Raw genomic sequence first — 22,152 nt, forward strand, 5'->3', positions numbered from 1 at the left:
GTTAGGAACTCCAGATGAGCAACAGGTTTAAGGATCCCCATGTCAGACCTGGAGTTCCTGGTTAGGAACTCCAGATGAGCAACAGGTTTAAGGATTCCCGTGTCAGATCCTGGTTAGGAACTCCAGATGAAGGCTGCTGGGAACCTGCAGAGACTCCAACGCCGTTGAAGACGGATAGAAGGGAAACGTCACCTGGAAGCGATAATCTGTGTCCAGCATCAGCTGTGTGGCGCCTTCGTATTCCTGAAGGAAGGACTGCAACAAAGACAAGAGGTCAAACAATGAAACGAACTGAGTACGGAACCAAAACAATGCCCAAGTATCAATCAGATTAAAAATAAATACAATGCTGTGTTACTCACATTGTACAGTGGGAATTAATACAAATATGCATTTTTTCCTTCCTTTCATCTGTGTTACTATTACCATTATTATTTTGTTCATTATGTTATCTTACTATAATCATCAGTTTTTAAAAAAATATTTGTTATATAACAGAATATAAAGAATTTATAGGTTTACATTGGCAAAAAGTTGGTAATTATTTTGATGTATGTCCAGTTATTTACAGTTGTCAGTATTATTATTATTATTATTATTATTATTATTATCTGCAGATTTCTTGTCTTTTCATGAGTTAGTTTGTATCCATTGTGTCCATTTAATATAATTTATTTGTTGCCTCTTTAGCACAATATATTGAACAGGCACATGAATATTATAACATGGTTTTAACTATATTTTGTAATTTAAAAAAAATTACAAAACATTTTGTGATTTTTGTCAATTTATTTACTTTTTAATTAAAGTAATATATTTCATCAAATTGAGATGATTAAATAAGTGTTCACGTCTTCCTGCTCCTTTTCAATCAGAAAATGTTATTCTTGGTTATGTATTCATGTTTTCTCTGTGCTACTGATTGCTTGCTTTCATGTTTTTAAAAACCACTTTGAAATAAATGAATACATCAAATCCATCTGTAAATGGATTGATTTCGAAGCTTACCTGAACTTGGCGAACAAACGATGATGTCACTCGTTTCTCAAAATCATCGATGGGTGTGTAGGAGTTCAGAATCTTGACAATCTGAAATTTAAGTTGGAGTTTGGGCTTAAAATAAGCATCAGAACGTGGTTGGTTGGGATTTCACTGGATTTACCTGAACAGGGTTGAGTTCGGTGCACTTTTCTGCGATTTCCTTGGCGTCTTCGTCGGTGGATTTGTTGACCTGCAGCAGCCAGGCGGCCTGAGCCAGAGGCCGCAGCGTGTCGATGGCGCCGCAGCTCTGCAGCCCGTTCTCCTTCAGCCACTCCTCCAGGTAGCTGATGTTACACCTGACGCCAGAGAGGAGCTTTAAGTCAGAGGAGGGCAGGAAACAGTTCACTCAAGTAACTTTTTGGAAAAAAACAACAACAAAAACACGTTTAAGGGCAATTTTACTACACTGTACGTTTTACTTTTACTTCAGTAATATGGAGCATTAGGGCCATTTAGAAAAAATAAAATGAAATTGAAAGTCACATTATTTTCATAATGTGATTTTATTCTTGAAATATGAATTTATTCTTGTATTATTATAACTTTGTTCTAGTATTATTTTGACTTTGTTTTATTCTCGTAATATTATGACTTTATTCACATATCAACTTAATTCTCCAAATGTGACTGTTCTCATAATACTTCATACTTTACTCTCATATTATTCAGACTTTATTCTCTTAATATGACTTTATCACGCAATATTATGACTTTATTCTCATATTATTTCAACTTTATTCTAGTAATATGTCTTTTTCCACATAATATGATCACTTTTCTCATATGACTTTATTCTCAAATGGACTCAATTCTTCTATGACTTTATTCTCCTTATATTATGACTATTCTCATAGTACTACAACTTTATTCTCATAATATTGACGTCATTCTTGTATTTTATTATTTATTTTTCTTAGCATGACCCGTTTTATTGTTGCTAACTTCACTGAATGCAAAAAAACAAAAAATGCACCAGATTCAGACACATCTACAGTTTAAGTTAAAGTAAATGTTCTTGTTTGTGCACAAGGTTTATTTTTAGTGTTACTTTCTACCTGCTGTGCCGTTTGGCACTGGAAGTTCTTCACCCCGTCTCACACACAGTATATCTGAATTATTTCATAATTATTTGCATTAGTTTTTATTCATACTAGTTTTCAAAATACCATAATTTGGACGCAAGTTTACATTTTTCTCTGTTTGACTGCGTAACCTTGGAACCAGTCACTCTTCTACTCTTGAACTTCTTACTTTTACTTGAGTAAAAGCATGTTGAAGTAGTTCTGCTGTTACTGGAGTAAAATCAACATTCTCCTGCTTTACTCGGATGTTTCTAAAACAAGCCACAGACCTGATCTGCATCCCTTTCCTGCAGGAGCACATGTCTTTGCGGAGCATGATTTGGTTGAAGGTGGTGGCTCCGATCAGAAAGAAGAGCTGTTTGACGGCCTGCTTGGTCAGGCTCTGCTCCATGCCGTGGTGGCTCATGGCGGAATAAAAAACAGAGAGTTCCTGCAGGATGGAGGAGATGGTGTACGTCTCCGAGTCGTTATACAAGCTGCTGGACCGCTTCCTGAAGCCGGTCGGTTTCATGCTAGAGATCCCCTGTAAGCTCTCATGCTCCAGCATACCAGGAACTGTTGGGATAAACACAGCAGCGTTGGGTTAAATTAAACTCATTTTTATTTTGAGTCAGATCACTGTCCTGAAAGAGCCGGGTGTGGTAAAATGTGTTGATAAAATCCATTAACGAACCTCTAAAATTTGAATAAATAGTCGCCTCTGCACTCGATGAGAACTTCTTAAAGTTAAATAATACTGAACATTATTTCACATTGATGCAATTTGGCAGAATACATGTAAAAACTCTGGGAGGAGATTATGTTCACTTAAAAAAACATAATTCTGGCTCTAATCTTCTGAGATCAAAAGTCAAAATCCTGAGAAAAACACTCAGGATTTTGACTTTTCTTCTCAGAATTTTCACTTTTTCCTCTAAATTTTCACTTTTCTTCTCAGAATTTTCACTTTTTCTCAAGATTGTAACTTTTTCCTCAAAATTTTCACTTTTTCTCAGAATTTTCAATTTTTTTCCTCAGAATTTTCAGTTTTTCTCAGAATTCTGACTTTTAATCAAGTCAAAACTGCAAAAAAAAATTTCAGAATTTTTTTTCTGTGGCCCTAATCAATCAAACAATCAATTAAAAACTGCTTTCAATTGACTGATAAAATAGTATTAAAGCATACAAGGTTCTATTTAATTGTGCTTCTGAGCCACAATAAACTTTATGGCAAACCGGATGTTTGACACGTTTGACATGTAAGGAAAACAGCCCAACATAACAAGCAGGATGTGATTATAATGGTTTGTGAAAAACACCAATAGCAGGTGTGAGCGTCTTCTGCATGACGGAGATGAGCTGATGGTAGATTTGTATGGCCAGGTCGCTGAGGATCTGTCTGTGTTCGGACAGATCGAAGTTCTGCAGGCAGTTCTTCTTCTGGCGCGGCGTACTCTGCTTCAGGAACTGCTAGAGAGGGGAAAACACGGAGGAAAAAGCTCAACAAAAACAAAACCTTGCACTGTAGTGCAGACAGGTTGAACCAGAACGATGCAGGAACTTCTTACTTCCTCCCCGCTGTATTGTTTCAGACAGTTGAGCAGCTGGTATGTGTTGGAGAGCCAGAAGGACAATGACTCAAAGTCTTTGTGGTGAGCCTGAAAGAAAGAAAAAAGATAGCAATCAACACTGACTGCCAGCCAAACAAGAAAGACCTGGAGTTTAGGGCTGAATACAAGTAAGACATTTACACCAACACATGAATGTTGGATTAATTTTGTTCCTTACAGAATGCATCTGAAACATTCTGACTGATTATTAGAGCTGAGAAATTATTTTAAAATTAATCTGCTTAATTACATGGTTGATGTGAATTAATCACGATTAATTAATTAATTGCGTGAATGAGCTCTACCTGGTTTTATTAATTGATTAAAATAGAATTTAACAAGTTATGGGATCATTGCTTCCATTTCACGTTTTTTATTTGCTCATAGCAGTTTAGTGTTACTTCAGCCGCTGCATGTAAAAATTTGTCTACAACAGTAAAATAATTTTGGGACTCTGAGAAACACAAAACGGGGCCAAGTAGGAGAAGTGTCACCGTTTCAGAGGTTACTTTTTAAGAAACGGGAGATTAGCCCCGTTGGGAAACAGCTGAAAAAGAGACGGAGGTTACGTCCAAACTGCAGCACAGACGACTTCCAGAAAGTACAGAAGTCTGTGCGTTGATCGCTCGTTAAAAGAAATTAACGCTGTTAAAATAATGTGAATTTACAAATTAATTTTGACAGCTCACTGATTTTGCTCTGTGAAATGCAGCAGCACCAAAACAATCCCGTGGCATAATGCTGCCACCGTGCAAAAAGAACTGAGTGAACACGTTTTTATAGTTTTATAGTTGAAACTTGGACACTATCGAGTATTCAGGCTTTTCCATTGTCACAATTACACATCAAAACTGGTTTAGCAAAGGATAAAGAGAGCCAGCACTACGCTTCTGAAATAACAACAACAAAGCTCCAAACTTTACATGAGTGAAAAAGTTTAAGGTTTAAAAGCTGGAAACGATAAAAATGTGATGGGAAACCATGTGAGAAGCTTCTTAATAACCTACAGTCAAAGTACAATGAACCAAATATTATTAATAATAAACTTTTATTTATAATGCACTTTAAAAAATGACAATGAAAGCATTAACTGATGCAAAAACAATAAAATCTTAACAAGAATATTTATGTGTCTATCATCCTGGCCCTGTAAAGATTAGAGAAAATCCACTTTATTTTCAAACATGTTGGCCAAATTGCAAATCATTGAAGTTGTTTGTTACATGATAATTAAAAATAACAGTTTAAAAACGTTACAGTCATTCACTTCCATGAACTAAATCATCATTATATTGATGTATGTACTTCAAGTTGCGTCTCAACAGTTATAAAGGGGATAAAACCTGACATATGAAGCGTTTCCAGTAACGGGGAGTGAAAATCAGCCTCACCAGGACGACCTTTTTGACCCCTTGGATGATCCCATTCATCAAAGACTTCAGTTTGTTGTCGTCGTTCAGGTAGTCGGCATGGCGGACGCACATGAAGAGGATGAAGGCTGGGAGAGTGGGAATCACATTGACCACCACACCTTTGGGCTTCAGGTCTGTGAATTAAATTTAAATGATTGTTATCCTGTTGAAATGTGGGAAAAAATAAATAAATAAATAAAATCTGATCAGCAGGCAGAGGAGACCAGTTATGATGTTTTGAATGAGCCTTGCTTCATCCTCCCTCTTATACTCCAACATGCCAAGATATTCTTTAGGAAGAGCAGGAGCTTGTTTTGCTGCGTGAGGAACAGGAGATGTAGTGAATATTGTAAAATTAAAATGTATCCATATTTTTATTATGAAGTAAAAATATAACAACCTTTCTGTGACATTTCAAGGCACTTTATTTGACTGTGGAGTTTCTTAATCCAGCGATCTTTCTGGTCAAGCTGCTCCTCCAAGTCCTGGAGTTTAAAAAAAGAGATTTATTCTGTTTTAACTTTAACCCACACACTCACACTCACACGCACATACACACACACACACCATGTTCTCAGCTGTTAACTGCGACGTCTCCTCTCTCAGTTTTGTCTTCACTTCGCCCTCCATCAGCTGCTGCCTCTTCAAATGTTCGTTCTCCTCCTCCAGCTCCTCTATCCTCACTTGGAGCTCCTCTCTGATCTCCTCCAGCTCCTTGGCTTTCTCCTCAAAATGTCTAAAATACAGTAAGATGATTTTAAATGATAAACTGACACTTTGATTGAGAAAAAAATAACGGTATATTTAAATTTAACCTGCGCTGGGAGCTTTCTTCTGTGATCTTCTTGTGGAGAATGTTGCTGATCTCCATATTTTTTTCTGTCATGATGCAAAAAATTCAACAGTTAAATTTTTATATTCTACTTTACTGAGATGCACTTTTCTGAAAATCAAGCTCGCCTGCCAACTCGCTGTTCTGCTCCCTAACAACCGTCTCCAGCTCCTGCTTTTGTCTGTGCAGCTCTGAAACCTGCAGCTTCAGCTCCGGTATCACCTGGTCGTTGCAGGAAAAAACACAAAGTTTTGCATTTCATCCGTCGTCACGATGGACTCTGAGGTCAAGATCACATCAACATACCGAGTTCTCACTGCTCAGCCTCGACACTTCCTGCCGAATATCCTCGTTGATGTTACTTTTTTCCTGGAAAAGATTTTGCAGTTTTCCGTTCTCGTTCTGAAGGTGCTCCACTCTCAGAGTCAGGCCCTCCATCTGAGACTCGTACGTCTCCCTCTGCTCCTTCTGGTGGTTTTCCAGTAACCTGCCATTAGCATGTGACAGATTTGGTTGTGCAGAAGTAATTTTACCCGAGTATTAAATAGAAATGAAACTATACAGGTTAACTTCCAGACCTGGTGGCTTTTTGCAGACTCTCAAAGGCTTCCTGCACATCATCCAGTTCATAAATCTTCTCAGAGTCTTCTGGAACAAGCCTTCACAAAAACAGTTTGTAACTTTCATAAAAAATATTTTTTGTGTATATTTGTTGAAATTGTTGCCATGTTGTGACATTATAACATGAGACAGACAATAATGGTCAACAGCCAAAAAAGAAAAAACATCTGTGGCTTTTCAACAGTTTCAGGGTCATTTTGATGTGCTGAATCCAAAAATCACATTGGTTTTGCTCAATGGGTAAAATTTTCTGAACTACGGATCAACATGAGCATCAAAATGCATGACTTGTTCTCACATCTGGATCGGTTTCCTGATAATCTGGGTTATGTAGTGCAGCTGAGATGGGATCTCAGAGGATTTTGAACAATGAAGTCGTAATATTCAATTTACATACTTATCCTTATCAGTGTTCCACGTTTGTAACATTTAATTAATACACTCTGTCAGAAAACTATTTGTTTTCTCCTGTAACCTTTTTTTGGATGACAAATATTAACGGAAATGAACGGATAGTTTCACAAAAATGTCATTAATTTAGTCAGAAGATCAGATTTGTCTAAATCAAATTAGAATAAAAATCTGACTTGTTTGAGAAAAATGGATGTAATTTTGGGATTTAGTGGCGCAAAATAGTCATAATTCAGTTGAAACCCCAGATAAAATAAAAAAAATAAAAATAAAATTTGTAATTCAGTGTAATCTGTGAAACAACCCCAAAACAAATCAAGCTCATCTGCCTTTTCCCAGCACTAGAAATAACCAGTCAGAGCCAGGAGGCGGGTCTTTGTGCTATCAGTCACAACACAGCTAGCATAGCCTCTTGTGAACACTCAGGCTAGTTAGCATAGTCACCGATGTCAGTTTTTCTGTAACGGTAAGTTATTTTTCCGCCATTATAACATTTAGCAGCATGCTCATATGCATGATTGACAGCGCTAAGTCCTTCCTCCTGGCTCTGATTGGTTGTTTTTGACCGACAGCGGTTAATTTCTTCGGAAGGCAACGGAGGAGGTGGAGATCGATTTTTTCACAGATTATAGGTTTCATATTATACAGTCACAACATGGTGATGCTTCAACAAATATGTAAAAAAATATATAAACATAAAAGTTATGTAGTGCAGCTTTAAAGGGAAAATAACAGGAGGAATGTGAAAAATTTAAATGAAACTCCAGTTTACCCCAAAAGCTTTTCCTCTTCAATAAAACCGCCAAGCAGCTGTCTTATAATTTCCTTCGTTTTAGCTGCAACAGAATAAATGAACCTAAATGCTTCATTTATTTTAGGAGTGGTGGTGAAAAACGAGTGTTAAATCTGGAAACCTCTTGTTTGCTCCGACTCTTCCTTCATCTTACGGTCCAGGTTGTCCTTCTGATTCTGCAGGTTGTTCAGATCTCTGCGCAGCTCCGGGATGACCTTCACATGCTTGGTGAGCTGAATGACCTGTTCCTGCAGGTCAGAGCACACCTGCGCCCCGTCCTCAACCTTCCTCTGGAGACTCACTCTGTCCTCCTTCAGTCTCTTTAGCTCCTCCTTCAGGGTTTCCAGCTCCTTCTCGTGGTCGTGTCTCTGGATGTCAGTGTTGTTCTCTGCAATCCTGCCAGGAAATCAGTTATTAGCCTCATCAGCTTCGACATGCTGAAGATTTATTTTACATTTTTAAAAATACGAACTTTCTAAGCCGAACTTCATTCTCTTTCTCTTCCAGGAGGCTTCTTTTTACTTGATCAAAACTTTCTGTAAGACGTAAAAAACTGGTCATACAGGTGGCAAAAAGATTGCATACAATGTATGCTGTAAAACTACAGAAGGGGTTTAAGTTTTACATTTAAATCAAACTTTTTATTTCTGGATAAATACCACTTGAATGATTGCAATAACTTGACAAAAACTCATAAAATATAATATTTTTAAACCAGAAAACCATAAATATATAAAATATGAAACATAACATTACAAACATCTCTGCTGAACAGCAGCACAAACATATAATTATAATGATACATCCTTTGTAAAATGTATTAATTTTACATATTTACACAACGGAATATGTCAGAATGTATCAGATAAAAAAAGATGGAGTGAGCACTCTGACTTTCTCCAAAGATCCTAATACAGAGGAAAAGCAGGTAAACGTTTTTTTCTTATTTCAAATATATTTGCCTTCACAATTCAAGTCTGATAATTTTTGTGATAACTATTTGTTTGAAAAGGAGAGAGGCAGAAATATAAACTTATTTAATCCTGTCTCCTTTGTTTTATGTCTTACTTTTTTACACAGTATTCTTTGTTTAAAGAAAAAGAAAACAGAGTAACTTTGTGCCAGCTTTCAGATACTTCCATTAACTGTTTTGCACAGCTGCTCGCTACTGTAAAGTATCTTGATGACGAAGTTCGTGACGGGAATCATCACAGTAATGCTGGTCATAAACGGAGCATAAAACCTCACGATAAGGTTAATTCTCTAAAAATCTTAGCCTTTTGCTTTTTAATGTTAGCTTATTCCTGACTCTGGTCAATTACAAATAAACTGGGCTCACCATAGAGAACTTTTAAAACTGTGCGTAGGGTGCCGATCTGTTAAGTCTCCAAGCTTAAGATTTTTCCTGACTTCCTCCTTAATTTCCAGGCTACTTTCCTCTTGAATATTTTACATGCTACATACTTTCTGAATTGTTAGAATTGTTCCTCTGTTATCTGATGGTCTTTCTGGATATATTTATACAACTTTAAATATTAAGTGTAAAAAAAAAAATTGACTTTTTTTTTTACCTTTGGTTTTCTTGATGGAAACTTCAAGCTTTTTCTCCAAGTTCTGCTTTTCAGTGTTTAGTTCTTCAAATCGCCTTTGAAGCTGATTAATTGTCTAAAGTAAAAATAAAAGNTATATATATATTTGAGTTCAGACATTTATTTTGAGACTAACCATGCTCGCCTCTTCTCTTGCTTTCTTTTCTCTTTCCTCCAGTGATGCCTTCAGGGTCGTTAGTTTTTCCAGCTGCGCCTCCTGACTGTGGAGTTTCTCCATCGTTTGGGAATGGCTGCTGGCCAGACTCGTCAGTCTCTCCATTAATGCTCGATTCTCTTTGTTCTGAAGGAGGAATACAAACTCAGCCGCTGTTAAAACTATTCATACACCTGGCAGATTTGCATTGAAGTCAGTTTCTGACAGGTAACGAGGAAAGCAACAACACCATCAGTGTTAAAAACATTTATTTTTATGATTTTTTAAAATTGTATGCTAAAAATTATTGATGCTCTTCTCAGTTGGAGATGTGCATTTCTTTGTCTTGGTCTGTTTTACAGAATTTCTGAAGTTTGCAGTTGAAACTAGAGATGCACCGAACGGATATTAATATCTGTATTAAAATCCGACACTGAAAATCAATGAGGATGGATCTATTCAGTCTAATTCTATGCTTTATTATTTATTTTTCATTTTAATTACAATTCCCAAATACACTTTCTGAACCATTTAAAAAAGGATTGTAGGTGTTTACTTTTACATTTCTGATCAAGACAGTCAGCATTTTGTTTTAGCCAGTTTTACTTTTTATTATTATTTATTTTACTTTGAAATGAACAAATTAAATTGTGTTGTTTTTAAATGTTTGACCAAACTTGTGAAGCTTTTGGTGCATTTAAGTGTGCTGTACTGGTGCAAAGTTGTCAAATACATTTGTAATTCAATACATGTATGTCTATGTTTAAAAAAAATGTTTTAAATAACCTGTATCAGATCGGTATTGGCCGATACTAAACTTCAGATACTGATATCAGTATCGATATCGTAAGTGAAAAAAGTGGATCAGTGCACCGAAATGATCAATAATTAATGTAAAAATCCTTATTGAATCAAAAAGTTTATAATTGATGACCAGCTTTTGTATGTTTCCTGGTCTTTTAATGATTTATCTTTTGGTTATGACGTTTTTTTTAGGTTTTAAGGCATCAATGTCGATATCACTTCCAGGTAAAATTAAATTTAGACACAAATCTTTCAGAAGTCTGAGTAACATTGAGTTTAACAGTGCATGCATTAGTCTAGGATAAAATTCAAAGCTGAAATGAGAAGCATTTTCACCTGCTCTTCACTCTTCTTCCTGAGCTGCTGCACCCGGTAGGAGAGCTGCACATTGAGCACAAGGCGGCGCATGGTTTGAAAACGCCGCCGGGCCAGCCATGCTTTGGCATATTTCTGCAGAACCAGAGCTTTGTGCTCCTCCATCATCTGCAAAATTAGATAAAGAAACACAGACCAACATATTTCACAAATCAGAGTTTTCCAGAATCTCAGCTCAGACTGACAGTTTCCAGGGCCGTTTCAGCATCGACTCCATTCAGGCTGGTGATAATACGCAACATTTTTTGTTGTCCTACTATATTCTGACCAGAACCAGATCCTTTTACGACAGACTTGACTCTTTGAACACAATGAGATTTGAGTTTTCTGTGGCAATATGTCCTTTTAAATCATGACTTTGCCCTGGGATTTCTGCTTTGCCAATTTCAATACTACTATTAGACACTTGATAAGTTAGTTTTGTCTTATTTCAAGTGTACTAACATATTTGCACTATAAACTAGACCAAAATTACTTAGTGAGATTTTGTGTTTTTGCAGTGTAAAAAATGATTAACCATTGATAATGTCACATATAACAGATTCTAGAGATTTCAAAATAAGTCAAACAATAAGATAAATGTAACAACATGGCGTTTAATTAAAAGTTATGTGCATTTCTGCCACACAATGACAACTATTTTGAAATAATTTTCTTCTGAAATCTTTTTTAAAACCCTCCAAATGTGAAAAGCAGCCTAAAATCTTCTTTTCTTTTCAGTGTGTTGCGTGTTTAAAAGCAGCCCAACTGGGGGGAAACCTGTCCAATCTGGCAACTCTGCCTCAGCTGCAGACCTTCTTGTAGCGTTTCCTGGTCATCCATCCTCTGGTGAAGGCCTGGATGGTGATGGAGGCCATCTGGACGGCATGGTAGATCTGTCTCATGCGGTAACCTCTCCAGTATCTCTGGATCACCACAGCAGCCCAGCCCCGCTTCAGGGTTTCAGCGGTCACCGTTTTACTGAAAGTTTGACAAGCGATAGTTTAGCTTTGCGATGGAGCGCCACACCAAAACTCTGCGTTCTGTGACGAGCCCTAACCGGATCGTCCTCTTCCCTCGGATGTACTGCTGCAGGATGACGGCCGCCTCTCGTATCCTCAGGTATTTCCTCTTGCGGCTCCATCCACGGACGTGTTTCTGAATCGTCACGCAGGCTCCTCTCAGTCGATCCAGACGCAGCTTCTCCAGGTAAGCTACCTGTCCGGCGCGGAAGAAGATCTTTGTACGGCCAAACTTGTACTGGTTGGAGTCCTGGAGATGAAGACAAAACACACATAATATCAAAACACACATAATAGCACATTTATGTCTATGTTTAAAAAAGACACATTTTAAGTCAATTCAGCACTGTTTTTCTGTATCACATCAGTGTCAGCTGATACAGAAAGAAGTAAATCAGTGCATCTTTCCTTGAAGCCTGACAAAATGTGAAAAAGTCTCAGGTGTATGAATATTAAGTCTCATACTGAGAAACACTGGAAAATTACAGCTGACCTGAATCAATCTCTGCAGGACATTTTTGCAGGTTTGTTTCTTGTCGTTGAAATCTGCCTCCACGTGTGACATCAGGATGCTGTATCGGCTGTAAAACTCGATGTACGTCCACCTGAAAAACAAAGAACGAAAAGATTTTTCAGGGAAAGCATTTACAGATATAAATGTGTTGCAAGTTACACAAATAGAGTCACCTGGACGGGTAGCTCTGTGCACTGATCCGAATAGTCTCAAGCACTCCGCAGGCCCGCAGCTGCTGCACCACTCGCCCCGAGTCGTATCTAAAGCAGAAGTAGCAAAAAGAAAACAAAAATAAAATAATCTGGAAAGTTTGGTGAATAAGGAGCTAAATATTCCAAATACAATTCCACAAAAACGTACTCAAATGGGAGTTTTTCATCGTTGGGCTTTATGCAGCGCACATAGTGAGGGGTGGTGGCGTTCAGCGTTTCCATCAGTAAAGACAAGGAGCTGCGAAACTGCATCAAATCACAACGTTCAGAGGAAAAAAAAAACAAGAAACTTAGTTTATTCTAGATAAATGACAAAAACTGACCTTATCTCCCACTGAGGTCCTCAGCTGCTTGTTGGCTGGTTTCACCGAAGGCCTGGCTGATTTAACTTTGATGCCTTTACTGGTTGCTCTGCTCGGCTCCTCCTCTTGGAAAAAATGTGCCAGAAAGGAAAACTGATAGCAGGCGCAAACAGAGGAAATGTGTTAAAATGTGGAAAAACAGCTGCTCTGCCTGGCTTGTGTAAGACTTTCGACGTGTTTTGCAATTATTATTATTTATAAACTTAGATCACCTTGCTGGCTCTCATCGTGTCTACCAGCTCTTCATAAAGAGCATCTCGATTCTTCTCAAGAAAACCTCGGCACTGATATTCAACCTGCTCAGGAAACAAAGTTTAGATTAAAAAAAAAAAAGAAAAAACAGGCTTCAAGCCTTGGAAAAGTAGCTAGAAAGTACAGAAATCATTCTGCATAATCTTTCAAATAACTCACTGTGAAGATAATAATAACTGATAATCCTTTTTTTATCATAAAATGACCAGATTTCACCACTAAATTCTCACACAGGAATTAAAAATGAGATATTTTTGGCTTATATTAAAAGGATAAAGGCTGCACAGTAGTGCAGTTGGTAGAGCTGTTGCCTTGGAGCAGGAAGGCTCTGGGTTCGATTCCTGGCCCTGGTCTTTCTGCATGGAGTTTGCACAGTTCTCACTGTGCATGTGTGGGTTTTCTCCGGGTACTCCCGTTTCCTCCCACAGTCCAAAAACATGACTGTCAGGTTAATTGGCCTTTCCAAATTGTCCCTAGGTGTGAGTGTGTGTGTGTGCATGGTTGTGTGTCCTGTGTGTCTCTGTGTTGCCCTGCGACAGACTGGTGACCTGTCCAGGGTGACCCCGCCTCTCGCCCAGATCGTTAGCTGGAGAGGCACCAGCGCCTCCCGACCCCACTGAGGGACAAGGGTGTTAGAAAATGGACGGATGGATTAAAAGGATAATTTATCACTTTATGAACAAACGGAGCTTGGTTCAAATGGAAGGTTTTGCTTGTCGCTTTCCCATAAGCAAACTTCCACCAATACAACTAATTTAGAACATTTATCAGATTTAAATAAAAGTTTGACAGCTGTTGATGAGAAGGTCGTTAGCATGCTTGTTAGGTGGGAGATGAGATGCTTAAGGGATGAACCCAGCATGTCATTGTAGTGACTTTTAGTGAAATAAAGTAAACATTTTTTAGAAATTTTTCAGCAGAAATGTATGTTATGTTGTGGTTTATCGACAAATTACGGTACTATGTAGTCATCCTGTCGCCGCTTATGCTAGTCTAACCGCCAAAGTCGGTAATCTTCTGAGTGTTCATTACCCAAGTGATGTGTGCCTAATCACAATACAATACCATCACTTTATGAATTCTGCAACTAAAAACTAACCAAAAGAACAAAGAAACATAATGTATTCCTATAACTAATAAAAACTAAACTGAAACTGGAAAATATTTAGCTGAGAAAATCTAGAAATCTAAAAACTGATTAAAATGAGTTGAATTTGATAAACAAAAACTCACAATGAAGTAAAACTAAACTATAATTCTAACTCTGGTACAGAGCTTTACGTTACTTCAGGAAAAAAAACACAAAAAAAACACACACACACATGGACCAATCAAGATTCATAAGGATAATTCGAAGACATACATCGTGCGAACTCTGGGTTGTTTTACTCCACCTTGTCTGCAAAGTGTTGAATCACAAAGGCCTCATTTGATAACCTGGGCTTCTCAAACAAAGGATTGGCTTCCAGGTAGTTGAACAGCTTCTGCAGCCAGCTCTGGTCTGTTCCCTGAGGAAACTGCAAAAGGATTTTCCAATGTCAGCAGCAGATTTAACAGAAACAGCTTAAAAAGTCGAAAACACATTTACTAAGCATTCTTCATCGAGCAAGTCGAGGATCCCCATCTTTGCTTCAATCAGGTCGATGACAGGCTGATTATCATAAAAGTCTATCAGCGTCCAAGGGATGTCCTCCTTCATGTACTCCTCCTGCTCCAGTTTGAACACATGCTGAAAAGGAAGAGACATAATATAAAGCTCATAAATCACCAGGCTGGAGCCAGAAAACCAAAATATGTTTCATACCAAGTTAAACTGCTGCTGGAGCTTTTCGTTTGCATAGTTGATACAAAACTGCTCAAAACTGTTGATGTCGAACGTTTCAAATCTGAGGAGAAGAGCAAAAGAAAATCTAACGATGAAGGGAAAACAGGAAAAAAGCATGAAGGAAGATAAGTCAGGAAGTGTCATTTGCACCCGTAGATGTCCAGAACGCCGATGAAAGCGTGTTGTTTCCCAGGAACCTGCAGCGCCGTGTTGATCCTGCTGATGATGCAGTCAAACAGGTGTGCGTAGATCTGCTTAGCCAGAGCGTCTCTGCCGGCCGCCGCTCGCTCTTTAGGAACCGGCTTCACCACCGTCTCAGCCACCAGAACGATCCGGCGATTGCACAGCCATCGCACCAGCTCAGCCGCGCTCACGCACAGCAGGTCACAGAACGCCGCCAGGTGTGAATCGCTCAGCTGCGACATAAACGCGACGAGCTTTTTAATTCCACCTGCTGAAATCGGCACGCATTTTACTTTGAAAAGCACTCACAGGAGCTGATGACTTGTCGTCCCCAGAGCTTCTGATCTCCACATTCCCCAAATGCAAAATTGCAGCTAAAACTTTAAAAACGTCTGACTGGAAGTCCTCTTTCAAACCTGCATGTCAGAAAAAAGTTTGCATCTTAAGGCAAACGTGAGAAATGAAGAAAAATAAAATGCTTAAATGTGAGGTGAGTTTACCCAGAAGGAAGAAGGTCTGTCGAGTCTCTTCAAAGTCCTTCCTGTCATTCACACCATCGATGGTTATGTCGCCACCCATGCCGGTGTACCTGAACTCATCGGCACTCACTGCAAATCAGTAAGACGACAAAGTATCAAGAAAAAAAGAGTGAAACCAAATTGTTTTTCTGTGAAAATAGAACCAAAAAACCCATCAGATTTTTAAAAAGACACAAACAAAAACTGCAATAACTCCTTATTATTCAAGCTGTTAGCTAAAGGGTTCATATCCACTGGTAAAACAAAGTCAGCTGAGCATCCAGCCTTCAGAAACAACAACTCATGACAAACACTCACACAGTCTCAGGTGCTTAAACTCTGCAGAGTCTGCACACGAACACATCTGGTAGAATATGTGGTAATTACGCTCATTTTCTGCCTACAAAAACAATAAAGCAGGACAACAGAAAACAAACATATGAATATATGAAATATCTACAAAGATGATGTAAAAAGAACAGCACATTCATGGTTCCTCACTTGACCTTTGTCTCATTTAGTTACGTTTTTATTGGGATCTTATGACAGAACAGCAGAAAGCAGGACACCATTAAGAGTTGGAAGGGAAAAAATAAAAGGTTTTCACCACCAACACTTTGGTGCATTTAAATAAGATTAAATACAACTACCAAAATGGCAACAAAAAAAAAATCCATCTGTGTTACATTTAATCAGAGGAGTAGCTAACAGAAATGCATCTTTAGGTTTATTACTGTCACACAACGTTTTTGCTGAAATGTGATTTATTTTTCATACTGCTAATTAAATCTGACTGCAATTAGACTTTTGAGCGAAGGATTTACGTCCCCAAAGCGACCTGCATGCGCAGAAGAAGAACACAGACGTCACACAGCAGCGCTCACTTTACTAAAGTAATAATGGACGGAGCCAATTCTGGATCAATTTTAAAGCAGAGAGCCGACAGAATCGTCATAAGATCACATCAACAGAAAGGAAGCAAAGCAAAAGAAAGATCGGAATCGGGCGGGTTCAGATTGCGGTGAAAAAATCTGATATTTTTCGCATTTGCCTGCTGTGAATGCAGCTTCAGTGCATCTTCTCCCTTCCACTAAGTAACAATGCTCTGCTTTTGAATTTAGCATGAAAATATGTGAATAGATTTAAGGGGGTGTAAATACTTTTGCAAGGCTTGTATTAATCTTTTTTCCCTACCTGAAAAACCACCCTGGACTTCTCTAAGAGGTAAGTCCTCATGTTCGCTCCGATGATGCGATACCGCCTGTCAAAGCTGATCTCTGTGTATTTCCCAAACCGGCTGCTGTTGTCGTTTCGGGTGGTTTTTGCATTTCCAATTGCCTGAAGAAAAAAAAAGAGACAAAAACACCTTTTAGTATTTTTTTGTTGATTCTTCATTGTGTTGCTTCAAAATGTCGGGTAAAATTGTACCTCTGTGATCGGATTGGAAGCCAGCACTTTGTCTTCAACCCGAGTCTGACTTCCAGATTTGCTCACAACAGCAAAGTACCTCATAGCGTAACGGGCCGAGACGGTTTTACCCGCTCCAGATTCCCCGCTCACAATGATGGACTGGTTTTTATGGTTCCTGTTAGTGAAAATCAGTCAATCATTTATGTAGCACATTTCACAGTGCTTTAAATCATAAAAACACGAAAATACAAAGTCATCAACAGTCATTACACATCAAAATATTGGTTAGTTTTTCATTTATTGTGGTTCAAAAGCAACAATAAACTGGTGGGGTTTTAAGCCGAGCTTTAAACGAACTCAGCAGTTTTACAATTTTCTGGAATTTTGTTCCAGATTTGTCTTGCGTAGAAGCTAAATGCTGCTTCTCTAAAATGCAGTTCAAATTGCTATAGCATCACAGGATGCACAAGAATCAAACTGATTGAAATAGAAATTACTTCTGCAAGAAATTGGAAACAACATTTGAATAGCAAACGTGAGCCCCAGTTTCACTCTGACGACCCTCAAGTCTCGTTGGAAACTGAAACTGGTAGCAATGATCTCCTTCAGGAATAAATCTGTTTGTACGTGTTGATTTCTTTTAATCAGATTGGTTTCCACGCCTGTTTATCTCTCTATCTCTCCTCCTTTTCAAGCAGAAAGGAGCAGGAAAGTAGTGCTATGATTATTATCCTGTTCTTGGTTATATTTGCAGATGTTTTCTCTTGTCCCAATACTTGTTTGTTGGTTTAAAAAAAAAACTGATTTAAATAATTACATATATGTATACATTTTGGATGTGTGAGTTTCTGTATTTCTTCTTGGCTAATACAACAAATTAGCAAAACAAAAAACTGGCCACGACATATTAATCTAAAGCTATATCCAGAGAATGTTTGACTGGTTTTAGAGAAAAGTCAGACGATATTCCAAGTGATTTGTACATTTTGTTACCTGGCCATCTGTTTGTACGCCTCCTCCGCCACAGCAAATATATGAGGATCCATGTCTCCCATGTTCTGGCCTGAATAAGCATGAATGATAGCGTCTCCATAGACAGGAAGCTGTTTATACGGATTTACAGCGACCAGAATGATACCTGGAAAAGAGGAACCAGCGAGTCTGAGCCGAAAGCAAAACCTGGGTCTGCAATAATAACACACCTGAAATCTGTCCACATTCTGTTCTTATAAAAATGTTTTACTGGGATTCATGTAAATGGGTTTAATGGGTAATTTTTTTTTACAAGTTTTACCACAACTGGCCTTTTGAGTACACTGTAAAATATTTGAAGGTGGTTTAAGTTGAAAATGAAAGTCCACCTGCTGCCTTGAAAATGCAATTTAAGTCACAAAAAAACTGTTTTGGTTTAAACTCAGAAATAAAAGTTCATAAAGTTGATTTAACAACAAGAGGCAAGTTGTCTAAACATTGTTTTTTAACTTAATTCATCTTGAATTGTGAGTTTTAACTAAAAAACTGGTCTCACCTGGTTAAAGAGCCACATTTCTCTATTATTTCACTCACAACATCATGTTCAAATAACTAATTATTTAACTTTAGATTAATTTAAATTCTTGTTTGAACAAAGTTTCTGATCTGATGATGAATTTTATTAAACATCCCAATGAATTCAGCTCAGAAACATTTAGTGTGATCAGGACATTATCCTCAAGCTTTGCTAACTGAGAATTGCATTAAAATGAACATTTGCCTTAATAAAACACCAGAGTCAGATCAACGTAACACACTTCCACCTCAGGAGACAGAAACATGCCGCTAAGCATTCTGGGAAATAGCTCCCACTCCTGTCTTTTTCTTCTTTCAGTTTTTTAAGTGCAAACCTAAAAACTCAGTATATTCAACTCTTGGAGGTTTGACTAAATGAATAAAAAGTTAACACAACTCACTGCTGTAAGTTTATCTTTCACAAACTTACATTTAGGTTCAAAATCTAAAACTCTAAAACTGGATATGTTTATTTGACTTAAAGAGTATAAGAGAGTAGACACAACTAAATGCAGCTCAAATGTTTTACAGTTCATGGTCTTGATGTGGCCAGAAATGAAAAGTTGACATTTCTGCCTCACATGTTTGCTGTGTGTCCTGAATGACTTTCTTTCAACAGTTATTTGGCTAAAAAAAAAAGTTCGTTTTGCACTAGAAACTATAAGCACTTGGTAAGATTTTGAGTTTTTGCAGGGATTAAAACTGAGCATTAATAATTCTGCAAGACACTTGAGTAAGGCATAAAAATAAATACCCTTACCACAGTAGGTGTAGATGATTCTGGACTCGACAAATCGGACTTTGAGGTTGTGCAGGACCGCAGGTTCATGCAGGTAGCTGAGAGCCGTGAGGTCGTTCTCCCCTACCAAGATGTCTGGGTTTCTGAGAGGGGGCAGCTTGGGCTTGGAGGGGTCAACCGGGTGGAGGCGAACCTGCAGAACGACAAGTCAAAGGTCAGATGCTCATTTTCACATCTAGGGAGTCATCAGAGTTGCAAGTAGATGTTTTATTTGCTCACAGTTCCGTCTTCGAGGAGTAATTCAAGAACATCATCGCCCGAGTGGAAGTCTCTAGTGATTTCAGCCGATTTCCATACTTGTTCTTCATCTGGTATCCACACTCTGTTATACTGGAAGAAATGAGTGAAAAAATAATTAAGATTTTTACATAAAGTAAGCATAAACGTCACTTTAATTGTACATAAATGTTTATATTTCCTAAAAAAAATTAAAAATAATAATAAATAAAAAAAATATTCACGATGCGTTACACTCCCACAACACTGGGAACGTTTCCATATGTCTGTGAAAACGTCAAATACATCACACATATGTTAACAGTATAAAAATAATAAACAGCTGACTCTTACCTTTGTGTACAGTTCAGATAAAGCCATGTTTGAGCTTCACTTTGTGTTTTTTAGCACCTGCTGCTTCCCTGTACTTTCTCTCCAAGTTGCCATAAAGTCCCTGAGAGACTGCACTTGTTTCTAACAACCATAAAACAATCACCGAACAAGTTTCACAGAGTAGGATCGCGCTTCCGGGAAGGGTTTTCACAATAAGAGCCCCACTAAAGGAAATAAGATACTTTAAAATAAAAACATTACGACCAAATCCATCCATTCATAGATTGGAGGTGTGGGTAAGTCAGTCACAAAATTGTTTTTCTTTATTTTTACTATGAAAAAACAACTAAAAGAAAGAGTATTTGAAGTGCAACAGTGTGGAAATACCCAAAGAAATTGGAGGTGATGCTTGTTTTAAAAAGTTAATCTATGGTTGGATTGGAAGTGTATTAAGATAGTTGTTTTACAATTATAATTATGCATAAATATCATGTACAAAAAGCAGTATTTTGGCATGTTTGTTTAAATTCTTTCTGTAAAGTATGTTTACCACCAGAAGAACTACTGTAATATCTTCTTGTATGTATTTGGATGTATTACATCTGTCATTTTTATTCATTTTTAACAAGTATATTTAAAAAAATGAAGTCACATTTACTCAATTACATTTTCTTGAGGGAAAAAGTATCTTTAGGAATATTTTAACTACACCATAACTTTGATTTTACTTGTCTTATATTATTATCATCTCCTTAAAGTCACCAGTAATAATGAAATAAACTTTCTGGACTCTCTACCTAGTAGTGTAAGTAAGTTTACCAACTGAACAGCAAACCTGTTTTGACCAAAAAGACATAAATAATATAAATGTATAAAATATACTTTTAACTATTGAATTCATGTTTTATGCTGTTTAAAATTTGTCATTTTATAATTGTTATTCATTTGTATTTTTTTTCATTTTAGTGTTTGAAATTCCCAGATTTGAATGCAACTTTTTTTTTTATCCCTTTGATGACATTGTAAAATATTAAATGAGATGTTCTGATCAGTTACTCAATACTTGAATACCTTCTTTTAGTGCTTTTTTAACTCAAGTAATTTCTTGAGTAACTTTTATTCAAGTAAAAATATTTTGAAGTAATTTAATTTTACTCTACTACAATTTACCCACCTCTAGTGATGCCTCCTTCATGTTTTAATATCAAATCCTTCCTTTGCTTGATCCAGTAATCAAGGAAGTAGATTACTGATTCCTGAGCTTTATTTTGAAACTTCCAGGAAAGTATCGTCTTTTCCTGCCCGGCTTGTAATTCACCTGCTCGGGACTTCGGCTGTCTCCGCCCCTCTGTCTCATGACAGGCTTGTCTCACCGTCTGAGGGTGTGCTCGTTTTATCAAGGATCCTCGCCACTAAAGAAACCGGATGCAAACCTCGACGACCTCGGTACATTCACCAACATTTAGGACGAAGTTCTACACCTGAACGGGTTTAAATCATAAATATAAAAGCTGTCAAAGTCTCAAAACAACAAGTTAGTTCACAAGGAAACGGCAGAGGGAAAAAGTTGGTTGGTTAATCATATATCAGCATGGAGATAATTAAACATAACTTTAAAATTTATGCAAAATGTATACGTTGTATGCAAAATGTGACGTAGTACGATGTCACTGTAAAAATATGATTTTTGGTTTGTTTTTCAATGGGAAAACCTTAGTGTTTTGAAAATTGCAAGTAGTTTAAATAGTTGGGGAAAAAATAGACAAATTTGTCTTTAAATTCAGATAAACAGGATGCTATCGTAGCATAAGAGAAAGAAATTTTAGCATTCAAATTCATGTTTTAAAACATTTCAGATAAAATAAAGGATCACTTCTCTCAAATTAATATCTCTCTCCAGCTTGATCTGACATGTAAGCCATTATAAAACTGCTGCTGAAGTCCAAAGGTTTTCAAATATTTTTTAGAAATAACATTTTTATAATTTTGGCCATAATAACCAATTTTCTTTTTTTGCCATGAAACACTGCAGTCCAATGCATTTCTTATCCCACAAATCAAACGTGGCGCTTACATTTGTTCATCATTCATTTTCTTTTCCAGGGCAAATTGTACAGCATATAAATTAATTGACTTAAAAGCAAGAACTGTGTGTTTATTTAAATTTAATGTGGCGTTTCCCCAACCCACAGAGTAATATTATTTATAAAGCTCAAATTTATGCAAACATTCCCACATGTTAGGAGTCTTTCAGTCAGCTGAAGAGAAACTCTTTC

General features: G+C 37.3%; 1 protein-coding gene across 3 annotated transcripts; it reads right to left on the bottom strand.

The window, feature by feature from the left end:
* Positions 1 to 6: 6 nt before the first annotated feature.
* myo5c (myosin VC) lies at positions 7 to 20,016 on the bottom strand. 3 transcript variants are annotated; one of them, XM_008412022.1, is made up of 40 exons: positions 19,898 to 20,016; positions 19,547 to 19,657; positions 19,289 to 19,460; positions 17,974 to 18,118; positions 16,999 to 17,155; positions 16,765 to 16,908; positions 15,889 to 15,970; positions 15,553 to 15,660; positions 15,362 to 15,468; positions 15,020 to 15,285; positions 14,849 to 14,930; positions 14,633 to 14,773; positions 14,439 to 14,561; positions 13,005 to 13,088; positions 12,754 to 12,885; positions 12,579 to 12,676; positions 12,392 to 12,478; positions 12,198 to 12,309; positions 11,743 to 11,954; positions 11,498 to 11,663; positions 10,665 to 10,811; positions 9,507 to 9,671; positions 9,353 to 9,446; positions 8,254 to 8,317; positions 7,903 to 8,177; positions 7,761 to 7,824; positions 6,535 to 6,615; positions 6,263 to 6,443; positions 6,085 to 6,178; positions 5,940 to 6,003; positions 5,692 to 5,860; positions 5,525 to 5,609; positions 5,349 to 5,441; positions 5,104 to 5,258; positions 3,671 to 3,760; positions 3,422 to 3,569; positions 2,393 to 2,678; positions 1,163 to 1,337; positions 1,009 to 1,089; positions 7 to 255 (listed from the first exon to the last, which is right to left on the bottom strand). In XM_008412022.1, exons 1-40 carry the CDS (start codon positions 19,922 to 19,924, stop codon positions 103 to 105), a joined length of 5,220 nt encoding a protein of 1,739 aa, XP_008410244.1. In that variant the 5' UTR covers positions 19,925 to 20,016; the 3' UTR covers positions 7 to 102. The 3 variants fall into 3 exon arrangements, with proteins under 3 accessions (XP_008410244.1, XP_008410243.1, XP_008410245.1); XM_008412021.1 differs by having other exon boundaries at positions 3,422 to 3,572; XM_008412023.1 differs by lacking the exons at positions 16,765 to 16,908; positions 16,999 to 17,155; positions 17,974 to 18,118; ... (1 more) ...; positions 19,547 to 19,657; positions 19,898 to 20,016 and having other exon boundaries at positions 3,422 to 3,572; positions 15,891 to 15,968.
* Positions 20,017 to 22,152: the final 2,136 nt, after the last annotated feature.

Source organism: Poecilia reticulata, linkage group LG6, assembly GCF_000633615.1.
Source record: "Poecilia reticulata strain Guanapo linkage group LG6, Guppy_female_1.0+MT, whole genome shotgun sequence".
Lineage (NCBI taxonomy): Eukaryota > Metazoa > Chordata > Actinopteri > Cyprinodontiformes > Poeciliidae > Poecilia > Poecilia reticulata.